The 12,059-nt window shown below is 41.4% G+C and overlaps 1 protein-coding gene across 1 annotated transcript in view; it reads right to left on the bottom strand.

The window, feature by feature from the left end:
• DNAH9 (dynein axonemal heavy chain 9) overlaps nt 1-12,059 on the bottom strand; it is a 130,083-nt gene that overhangs the window by 45,448 nt on the left and 72,576 nt on the right. Inside the window, exons 24-25 of the mRNA XM_042447537.1 lie at nt 10,022-10,232; nt 8,291-8,395 (exon numbers count right to left, since the gene is read on the bottom strand). Coding sequence (XP_042303471.1) covers nt 8,291-8,395; nt 10,022-10,232 — 316 coding nt within the window. The remainder of the gene's footprint in view (nt 1-8,290; nt 8,396-10,021; nt 10,233-12,059) is intronic.

Below are 12,059 nucleotides of genomic sequence, written 5' to 3'. Positions count from 1 at the left end.
ACCTGATTCCCTCCCCCCTCACCATTCCCTTTATTTTATTGTATACTGTATGGTGTTTGTTTTTAATGCATTGTATGTGTAATTGTAACTTGTGTAAACCGCCCTGATCTGAGGAAGGTGCGGTATATAAATAAAAACTTTATTTATTATTTATTATTTATTCCTGTTTTGTCTTTTTGTACAGCTCATACCTATGAATCCTGGATTTATCAAGCAACTACTGTATTACCTTTGTAAAGTTAAATGTTATGATTTTTTTTCTATTGAGCTATTTTCTGAGACAAGGAAAAAACCAGCTTCATCTTTATTAACTTAATCTCAGTATTAATAGTCTGTCATCAAATGCAAACAATTAATTACTATTCTAAGATACTCATGGTGCACATCAGGCACATCCAAATAGTTTTTATATTCCAAATAATATTTGAAACCATAGTGATGAATTCACAGTGACATTGCTCATTTTATCTGAATAGCCAAGTTAATAGAAAAAAGCTGCATCGGCTACATGAGTATACCTCCTTTCTCCTCTAATGAAATTCTAAATTCTTTCTTGGTCTGTGCATACTAATACGTTCAACAGAGGCTAGTTATATGCAGATACAAATCCAGTATCCCTGCCCAGGCAACTGACTATAGTTATGTGAATATATCCTTGAAGTTCCATTTTCCTTTGATGAATCACTTGAGTGTTTCTGCTATCACCTGGATTTTGGTACACATCTCCAGATCAGGGTGCTAGTCAATATGATAAAGATTATACCCCTAAATGGTCCTGCCTCTTTCACTGGTGGAACTGTGCCATAGAGATTTGATTACATGCTGATCACCACTACAGGCAGAGACTTATTATGTAAGCATTCTAGCAGAGCTTCAACAATGTATTTTGGTTTTAGGGCTTATTGCCTTAAAAATGCACTTTGATCCAGAAAATGGAGCTGTGTCAAGGTACCTTAAGAATTCCTACTGCAACAAAAACCAACATATGATCTTGGCATTACCAAATAAAAAACATATGGGTTGCTATGGATCCAGGAAGAAGTGTAGCTCATCCTAGGCCCCATTCCCACTGGCCTATAACGTGGATCAGGACACGAATCATGGGTGCATCATTTCTATTTGAGCGCCCATTCGACCCGCATTGCTCCGATATCATTCCCATTGAAATTCGAATCTGAATTGAATTATCCTAAACAACCCGAATTATAGGTCGATAAACCGGTTTAAAAAACAGCGGCTTTTTAGCTAGTTTTCCTGTGCCTCCTGAGTCTGATTCGCAGCATACGAATGGTAATGACAAGGGTATCTGATTCGGGAACCTGGAGATGGGAGGAGCAGTGCTCAAGGGGCTGGCCTGGAGGTGTCACTCTCTTTGTTCTCTTTCTGCATCATCAGCACCATTTTCTTCAGTTCGCATAGCCTTTCCCCCAGTGTATTGGTAAGCAGGGTAAGGCGATTGCGCTACATTGAGCTCCAAATGCAGTAAACACATTACTCCCCCTGCAACCTCCCCTCTGCTCCACATTCATAGACCAATGTATGAGGAGACCCATTCAACACCATTTTAAACTTTTTTTGTCTCTGCCTCAGCGCCTGAGCAGCAGATGGGCTTTGCAGTACATACCTGCATGATCACCCCCCCCAGACAGCCCAGGTAGCAATAGGGGAGGCAAAGGGATTTGGGGTGATTCGAGGCTCCTTCTCTCTTCCCCAGAGGAACTATGGGAAGACACAGAAGAGCCTTGACACCAAGGGATTTTAGGGGAATAGAGGCTCATCTTCTCTCTTTCCTCAAGGGAGTCTGGGGAGACACAGAGGAGCCTTGGATGCAAGAGATTTAGCTCGAATAGAGGGATTGGGGGCAAAGAGAGGCTCCTCTTCTCTCTTTCCCAGAGGAACTACGGGGAGACACAGAAGAGGCTGGACACCAAGGGATTGCTGGCAAAGAGAGGCTCCTCTTCTCTCTTTCCCAGGGGAACTATGGGGAGACACAGAAGAGGCTGGACACCAAGGGATTGGAGGCAAAGAGAGGCTCCTCTTCTCTCTTTCCCAGAGGAACTATAGGGAGACACAGAAGAGGCTAGACACCAAGGGATTGGGGCAAAGAGAGGCTCCTTTTCTCTCTTTCCCAGAGGAACTACGGGGAGACACAGAAGAGGCTAGACACCAAGGGATTGGGGCAAAGAGAGGCTCCTCTTCTCTCTTTCCCAGAGGAACTACGGGGAGACACAGAAGAGGCTGGACACCAAGGGATTGCTGGCAAAGAAAGGCTCCTCTTCTCTCTTTCCCAGAGGAACTATGGGGAGACACAGAAGAGGCTAGACACCAAGGGATTGGGGCATAGAGAGGCTCCTCTTCTCTCTTTCCCAGGGGAACTATGGGGAGACACAGAAGAGGCTAGACACCAAGGGATTGGGGCATAGAGAGGCTCCTCTTCTCTCTTTCCCAGGGGAACTATGGGGAGACACAGAAGAGGCTAGACACCAAGGGATTGGGGCATAGAGAGGCTCCTCTTCTCTCTTTCCCAGGGGAACTATGGGGAGACACAGAAGAGGCTAGAAACCAAGGGATTGGGGGCAAAGAGAGGCTCCTCTTCTCTCTTTCCCAGAGGAACTATGGGAAGACACAGAAGAGTCTGGACGCCAAGGGATTGGAGGCAAAGAGAGGCTCCTCTTCTCTCTTTCCCAGAGGAACTATGGGGAGACACAGAAGAGCCTGGGACCCAAAGGGATTTGGGGTGAATAGAGGCTCCCTTTTCCCTTTCCCAGAGGGGAAAAGCGCCTAAGCAGCTGATTGGCTGTGACGTCAAGTGCTTAAGCGCTTGATTGACAGCTGCTTTAAAAAAAAGAGATTCCGGAAGGGCAATGGGAATGAGGAGCAAAATAACCCGCTTCAAATTACCACAGGGAAAATACCAATGGAAACAAAAGCAGGGGTAAAAAAAAACCCGGGTCTGTTTGCACCCGTTTTTAATGGGAACGATGGGGTCAGATTCGAGTTAGAATCCGAGTCAGAATCTGAGTCAGAATCGCAGCAAAATAAGCCGCTTTTTTTGCCGAATGGGAATGGGGCCCTAGTATCTTTCCCAACAACCTGTGCTAAAGTCACCATGAATAGAAAGGAAGCTGGACTGGGTGAGGAATCAAGCTTTTCAGTCAGCATACAAGGAGGAAGAGAACCTTTTCCTCTTCCCAGGAACCTTTGCTAAAGTAGCTGTGAGCAGGAAAAAAGCTGGAACGGAAGAGAAAGCAAGCATTTAAGTCAATAGCTAGTTGTATTCCAAAAAGTTACTACAGTCTAAAAAGGGGGGGGGGGGATTAACTGCAGGTATGCAAGCAGATGGGACTGTAGTCACCTCCTGTAATGTGTGTGCAATGTTTGTTTTCTTGCCAGAAAACTTCTCTGAGTACACTTCCAGCAAGTACAAACTTGTGGTTCTCTCTTAGAAGAGAAAGTCAGCACACTTCAGCAACTGACTGATACTATTCAGTGTATCAGAGAGCATGAAGACTTCCTGAGTAGAACAAGGGGAGAATTGATTTTACAGAATCAACAAGACAAAATTGCCAAGGAAGGGCCCAAACAGACAGGCCCAAATAAAGCTGCTTTAGGTCACTTTGGAGGTATGCTGTTTAAATGACACATGCATTTTAAGAGGCCAGAAGCTGTGCTCCAGTACTTAGGACTGAAGTATGGCTTTGTCACAGCTTCCGGCCTCTTAGGACGCATGCAACATTTAAACAGCATACCTCCAAAGTGACCCGAAGCAGCTTTATTTTGGCTTGTCTGTTTGGGCCCGAAGTTGAAGAGGGCTGTATCATTCAGGAACTAGAGGACAGTCACTGCCAGGAGCAGACCATAAACAAGGGATTCAGAACCACTCAAATTAAGGGTTTGCTTCCTACATCTTCATGAAGATAATGTTGGTGAAGATGTCCAAACAGGAAACCAGCAACGGGAGACACTGAAAGATGAGGAAAAAATTAATTTAACCACTAACTGCAGCAAAAAGAAGGGTGCTGGTGGTAGGGACTTATCACTCAGGGGTACAAAGGGAACTCTGTGCCAGCCTGACAAGGTGAATTGGGAAGTGTGCCATCTCCCTGGTGCGCACATTTGGGATGTTACTGACAACTTTCTGAAGTTTATCAAGAACACAGATCAGTACTCCTTTCTCCTCATTCATGGAGATCCAACAACCCTAAGAATACTTTTAACTAGATCACCTCATACTACGAAGTCCTGGGAACGAAGGTGAAAGGTTTAGGGAATCAGGTGGTGTTATTTTCAGTTCTACCAGTGAATGATCGAGGACCACAAAGGGACAGGAAGATACTGCAAGTGAATGACTGGCTACACAGATGGTGTCAACAAGAGAAGTTTGGATTCTGGGAGCATCGTCTTCACTTTGTAGACAAAGGACTACAGGCAATAGATGGGCTGCACCTCACGAAGACTGAGAAGAATATCTTTGGCAAAAGCATGTTAAATCTAGGCTCTAAACTAAATTATTAGGAGACTGGAGATAGCTTAAACATAAGCAATGAGCCCTGGTAGCGCAGTGGTTAAAAGCATGTACTGCAGCCACTCACTCACAAACCGCAAGGTTGCGAGTTCAATACCAGAAAAAGGGCTCAAGCTCAACTCAGGCTTGCATCCTTCCGAGGTGGCTAAACTGAGTACCCAGATTGTTGGGGGCAATTGGCTTACTCTTTGTAAACCGCTTAGGGAGTGCTTCAGTGCACTGATAAGCGGTATAGAAATGTATTTGCTATTGCTATTGCTATTAAACATCTGTCCAAAAGCAAGCTCTAATATAAGGATGTGAATTCAAGAGGAGAAGCTGAGGGAGAGGATGGGAGCCACAATAAAATTCCCAGTAAAATAAAATATGTGAACAAACAAGGCTTTAGATGGCTATATACCAATGCACAGAATTAGGGAAACAAACAGGACAAGCTTGAAGTCTTAGTGCAGGAAAGTAAATATGACTTTATAGGTATAACAAAGACCTCATGGGATGACTCTCATTATTGGAATACAGTGGGCCTGCCATATCACTGTTCCAATTATCCACAGATTTGAGCACTCACTGATTGCAACAACCCATTTTATTCAATGATAGTGCATGCACACTGGACATGCTAGCATGGCTGTGCCCACACTGCCACCATTGAATAAAATGGGGTGCAACTATCCTCAGTTTTGCTCATCTGTGGGGATGGGCAGAACCAAAGCCCTGCAGATGGACCATGTGTAACAACTGAAAGCTCTGATCTGTTCAAAAAGAACAGACAAGGGAGAAAAGGAGGGTGAGCAACATTCTATGTCAAAGACAAATTCACTTGTACAGAAATCTATGTGAGTGATCAAACTGGACCAACTGAGAGCATTTGATAAAGATTAATGTAGAAAGAAATAAAAAAACAACATTGTGGTACAAGTTTACTATAGGCTACCAAAGCAAGATGAGGTGATGGATGATGCTTTTCAGAAACAAATCTCAGAAATCTCCAAGATGCAAAAACTGGCATTTATGGAGGACTTCAGTTATCCTGATATCTGCTGGGAGACTAACTCTGCTAAGCATAGGCTCTCTAACAAATTCCTTATGTGCCTTGCAGATAATTTCCTCTTTCAAAAGGTGGAGGAAGGAATAAGGGGATCAGTAGTCCTGGACTTGATCCTAACCAACAGAGAGGTCACTGAAATCAAAGTACATAGTTGGTACTTTTGGTACAATTTGTGACCAGCCAAAGAATAGTCCAACACAAATCTTGGATTTCAGAAAAGCTGATGTATCAAGCTCAGGGAAATATAGGGCAGAATCTGATGGCTAGAGAGGCTAAAAGAAAAATACAGTCAGCATGGATAGGAATTATTGAAGAAGGAGCTGCTAAAAGCACAATCACAAATAATTCCAAGGGAAAATATAAATGGGAAATTCTGAAAAAGCCAATGTGGCTGTACAATAATTTGGAGGAAGTCAAAAGATAAAAGAACATGTATAAGGCATGGAAGGAAGAACACATCACTAAGGAAAAATACAGATATGTAACCCAAGTTTGCAGGAAAGGTGTAAGGAAAGCTAAAACTCAAAATGAGTTGAGATGGGCTTGGGATTCAAGAAGCAACAAAAGCTTACCCACAGTATCAGGAAAAATATTGGAATGGTTTATACAGAAGTCTGTCTGCAATATCTTGACAACAATGCAGTGATTATAGCAGCCAACATGGGTTTGTCGAGAACAAACCCTGCTGAATTGACCTGATATCTTTTTTGATCAGGTCACTAGTTTAGCAGATGGTGGGAATGCTATGCATGTCATTTATCTAGTTTTCAGCAAAACATATGATAAGGTCTTCCATAATATTTTGATTAATAAACTGATTAAATATGGAATAGACAGAAACAACATTAGATAGATCCATAATTAACTTGAAAATCATACTCAAAGAGTCATCATCATTGGCGGTACTTCATACTAGAAGCAGGTCTTGAGTAGAGTATCTCAAGGTTCTGTCCTAGGGCTATTACTGTTCAACATTTTTATCAATGACTTAAGATGACAGGAGGGAGAGAATCCTAATCAAGTTTGCAGATGATACAGAGAAGTAGCCAATACACTGGAAGATAGGAACAGAATTCAAAGGCTCTTGATAAACTGGAAAGTTGCAGAGAAATAAATGAAATGAAATTTAATAGAGACAAATGCAAAATTCTACATTTAGGCAACAAAAATTAAATGCACAGGTATAGGATGGAGGATACATGGCTCAGCAGTACTACATGCAAAAAGGACCTTGGGGTTATTCTTGATCATAAGTTGAACATGAGCCAGCAATGTGATGCTGCAACAAAAAATGGTGAATGTTATTTTAGCCTGCATTAATAAAAGCATAGTTTTTAAGTCAAGGGAGATAATAGTCTCACCATATTCTGCACTGGTCAGGCTTCATCTGGAGTACAGCATTCAGTTATGGAAGTCTCATATTAAAGACATAGACAAGTTGGAGCAGGTTTAGAAAAGGGCAAAAAGGATACCAAGAGGTATAGAAAACAAAAGATATGAGGAAAGGTTGAAAAAACTGGGCATGTTCAGCTTGGTGAAGAAAATATTGAATGATGTCATGATTATACTCTTTAAATACCTCAAGTGCTGTCACAGAGAGGAGGGGACAGACTTGTTCTCTGTTGTCCCAGAGGGTAGGTGCATGTCTAATGGATTTAAGTTACAAGAAGCTAAATTTCAAGTGAACATTAGAAGGAATGTTTTTACAGTTAGAGAAGTTTGAAAATGAAACCAATTGTCTAGAGAGGTTGTGAGGTCTCCTGCTCTGGATGTCTTGAATAGATGTTAGACAGCTACCTGCTGGGGATGCTTTAACTGGAGATCCTGCTCTCAGCAGGGAGTTTGACTCAACGGCTCATGAGGTCCCTGCTGACTAAGATTCTACGCCTAAAGACGTCTAGAAGAACAAAACATGGTAGAATTCCTTTGGAAATGTTCTTTTTTCCACCAAGCATCCCTACAAGACTATATGCCTACCAGAAATTGGCCTTCATTATATTCTAGGCTAGGGCATGGGTGAGGAAGGTATGGGTCATGATCATACAGCCTCAAAGGACTTCTTTGGCCAACAGAAATTTTTCACACAAAAAAAACTTCAAAAGTTTATCTGAAAATAATGTTTTGAGCACAAAAAAATGTGTTTTTGTGAGAAAAACAGATTTGTGTATGTGCAAAACCCATGTTTTTTGTTTCTTTTACACAGAAAACAGCAATCCTCAAATTTTAAAAAAACATGGAAACAATATGTATTTCTGTGCAAAATAATTTTCCAAAACACTTGGGTAAGTGTTCTACAAGTGTGTGAAGCCAGCCAGTGCATGTGAAACACCTTATCTCTTGGAATGCGCCACTAGGATTATTAAGAAGTCAGTGCTCCCTAACTGCTATGTTGAATATTCTATGTACAAAATGACTCATTCACATACATTTAAAGCTATCTGATGAACTATCTCTGAAGAGCTTCTTTGTCTTCTGCATGCTAGTTTCTCCCATTTCTGGAATCCTAGATTCATCATTATTGTTCTTTTAAATTGACATGTTTCTATTTAAACCAGTTCTGGATTAAACAACACTTGCTGTCTTGACAACTTGGCAACAGAAAAAAGGAAGGAACAAATTTTATAAAAAATAAAATGAAAAAGTAGCTCAAAGAGCATGATTCACATTTCCCCAAAATATGCCTTTAGTACTACCTTGAAAAGGCAGCTGTTACTTACCTGTACAGCTACCACTGACAGAACCTCTACAGAGATTCTGTTGAACTCATCAAAACAGCCCCAAGCACCAGTTTGAGAAAGGCCTTTGTAAATGTTCCCGCAAGACTGCAACATAGACAGACAATAGCAAAATTACCTAAAGAATTCATTTCAATAAAAAGTGTATAATCTATTTCCAAACTTGTAAGCAATTTAGGAAGTTCTGTAGGCACTTATTAAAGAGCAGTAAGCAGAACTGAAGACAGAAGCAAATGACAGTGGCGCTGAATGTGAATGAGATTCTGTATTGTACATTATTATTACATGTGCACAACACTCTCACTTAAAGATTATTGGTGATGATCAGCTGCCATCTGGCTGCCTGGAATAACTCTGAGCCCAAATAGATGAAGGAAGATCTCTGGAGCTGCTCTCTTAGATCAAATGGGAAGGAGTGATGATCCATCCAGTTAGTTCAATAAAGTGCTTATTAAAACATCAAGAAGAAACAAAGTGAATATTTGTGAAATAAAAATTTTGTGATATCAGATCTTCTACTAAAAATAAAATTTCTGGATAGAATATATGTATGTATATGTATATGCATCTGTGTACACACACACACACACACAGAGAGAGAGAGAGAGAGAGAGAGAGAGAGGCATTCTGTTCTTTATTTGTATTTTAACCTGGCTTCTGTTGCGGGACCCTGCAATCCTACTGAAAGAGAGAGAAACAAAGCAGATCTCTCAAGCTTGAGGTCTGGCAGACCCTGACATTGGTTGCCTGGGCTGCCAGCATCAAGTTTCAGCAGCAATACAGCCAAAGCAGATGAGAGGTAGCTTTATTTCCAAAAACTTTATCACATGACAAAAGAAAGCATGCTGTTGAAGCATTTTTGTTCTGTTCCTGAGGAAGACAGTTGTAAAAGCGTGTCTTTTGTTGTTATGGAAAAATCTGTTTGGCAAAAAGCATGCTTTTACCACTGTTTCCTTCTGGAAGGAGAATGGAAATGCTACAACTGCATGCAGCAAGGCAACGAGAAAACTCTCTCTCTCTCTCTCTCTCTCTCTGCGTCTCAGCTTTCTTTTGTCATGCAATAAGGCTCCAAGTTAGCTGCTGAAAGCAACTCTTTCACAATGTCTAACTTCCACTGGTGGGTCCCCAAAACTGTTTCTGAAACAGGGGAACCAAGAACAAGAACCTAAGCAAGAGTTCTTAAAAACAAGGAACTTGACACAGAACAGACAGTAAGGTACTGGCATTTGGAATAAGGAGCAAAAAGAGCCATGGAGAAGAAATCTGCACAGAAGAGTTCAATTTTATTTTTATTTTTTCTTTAAAGAGAGACATGGGTGTATAGCTAAAGAATATGGCAATATTTTTGAGCCCTTACTATTCATTTAATAGCAGTTTATGGAGGAGAATTTCCCAGTGGGGTAATGCCTCAACAATAAGAAAAAAAGAAATAATGTAAAATATGTCAACTGGCAATTTATCAAAATCAACCTTTAACACAGTTCCTCTCCCTCTGCAAAATGTAGCAATAATTATAGTTATTTAGATTTCCGTATAGTTGTAGATGTCTTGTCCTCCTCGTATTAGAATGCTACTTTTTCAGGATAAAGCTTTATACTTTTCTACACAGGAATAACAGAAGAAAACTGCCACTTCTGCAGCAACCCTTGGGAAAGTTAAACTCTCTTTCGTTTTGCCTACATTCCTCCAGAAATGCAGTTTCTCAACCATTACCTTGTAATCCATTTGCTCTGAACAATTGAAAACATACACCATGATGCCAAGAGCTCGGCCCAGATCTTTGGTGGTCTCAGTCTTCCCAGTACCGGCTGGCCCAGCAGGAGCTCCACTCATAGTGAGGTGCAAGGACTGAGTGAGGGTGATATAGCACCTTCCATGTTCAAACAGGGGGAGGAAAGGATAAGAGTCAAGTCCATGGTACCCACTAATCCAGCAAGCTGCAGAGCAGTCAACTGAGAATTTGCACTTCTTTCTTACATATCTTTATAAAGGAACAATGCAGACTCCAAGCAAACCATGGAAGACTGAGTAACTTATGAATGTTGGGGAGGCCAAGTGAACCAAAGGAACCCAGAGTGTTCTTGAGTCTGTGCTGCAGGTAAATTATACTGGATGTGCTCTATCTTCCATGGTGTAGGTGAAACCTGAAACATTTTCCTCAGTCCACACAATGCCAGGAAGGAACATTAAGCAGCTCAGTTTTCAAATGTATGCTGATCTTAATGGTTACCTTCTTTAAGGCACTGTGGCTTGGAGGCCTACCTCACAAATCACATTTTTTAAAATATTTTACTGCAGTGGCTCCTCTTCCTGGCTTTAAAAAAAACAGAAAATGTATTAGCTAGAAATGTATTGGAATGAGAAGGACCCATCCTTATGATGCACAGGAACTGCAAAATCAAATACGCTTCAGAAAGGACAGGTTGCTTACCTGTAACTGTAATTCTTCAAGTGATCATCTGTGAATTCACACAAATGGGTTATTCTGCATCTGTGCACTTAGCTTCAGAACTTTCTGGAATCACTAGGGAAGACTTTTTGGCAGTAGCTCTGCCCATCCCCTATATAAGGCCCCAGTCTTCCCGCCCTTTCTCAGTTCCATAAGGATGCCATATAGCAGCATCATAAGGAAAAAAGTGAGCAGGACACAACTGAGGGGATGGGTGGGATTTGTGTGAATTCACAGATGACCAGGTTTTTGCAAAGAGAAAAACATGTTCCCACAGCCCACAAAGCTATGTTGTTCTGTGGCTGGTGCCATCACCAACATCATCATCAAACTTCATCATTTATACATGGCCATTTCCCAAAGATTAATAATAATAATAATAATTTATTTATATCCCACCTCTCCATCAGGATGGGGCAGCTTACAATAGAAGTAAAAATACAACAATATAGAATAAAACCCATTATCCCTGCACCAGCACAACAATTAAAATTCCCTTATAAGAATAAAGTGACACCCAATTATTAAAACAATCAGATAATCCTGCAACAACAAAGAGATGGGTACATAAGATATTCTGTATGGGGACCATATCAACGGTGACTGAGTGAGTTATTCTGGAAAGACCTGTCAGAAGAGATCCATATTGACAGCTTTTTTAAAGCTGTCAAGATTGGTAATGTTTCGGATCTCTTCTGACAGGCCATTCCAAACTTTGGGAGCAGCAGCTGAGAAGGTCCTCTGGGTGACCGCAGCCAGTCTGGTCTTTATTGGTTGCAGTAAGTTTTTTCCCAGAGGACCTTAATGCGATCCTGCAAGTAGGTTGGACCCAGGTCATGAAGGGCTTTAAAGGTCATTACCAACACCTTGTACTGTGCCCAGCAACTAATAGGCAGCCAGTGAAGAGATTTCAATATAGGTGCTTTATGGTCACTTCTAGCTGTCCTGGTGACCAATCTGGCTGCCGTATTTTGAAGCAGTTGAAGTTTCCAGACTAGTTATAAAGATAGCCCCATATAGAGTGCATTACAGAAATCAAGTCATGAGGTTACCAGCGCATGTAATACTGTTGCCAGGTCCATCAGTTCCAGGAAAGGAGGTAACTGGCATATCAGCCAAACCTGATAACAGGCACTCCTGACTGTCACATTCATCTGATTTGACATTAGAAGTGACGAGTCTAGAAGCACTCCCAAGCTGCGAATGCAGTCCTTTAAGGGGAGCATGACCCTGTCCAGGACTGGTTGACTTATCCCTATACCTGTATTAGGGTTCCCAACATCAAGTACCTCCGTCTTATCT

This window comes from Sceloporus undulatus, chromosome 2 (genome assembly GCF_019175285.1).
Source record: "Sceloporus undulatus isolate JIND9_A2432 ecotype Alabama chromosome 2, SceUnd_v1.1, whole genome shotgun sequence".
NCBI classification, from domain to species: domain Eukaryota; kingdom Metazoa; phylum Chordata; class Lepidosauria; order Squamata; family Phrynosomatidae; genus Sceloporus; species Sceloporus undulatus.
The sequence above is the reverse complement of the archived record's forward strand: the minus strand, read 5'-3'. Positions and strand labels throughout refer to the sequence as shown.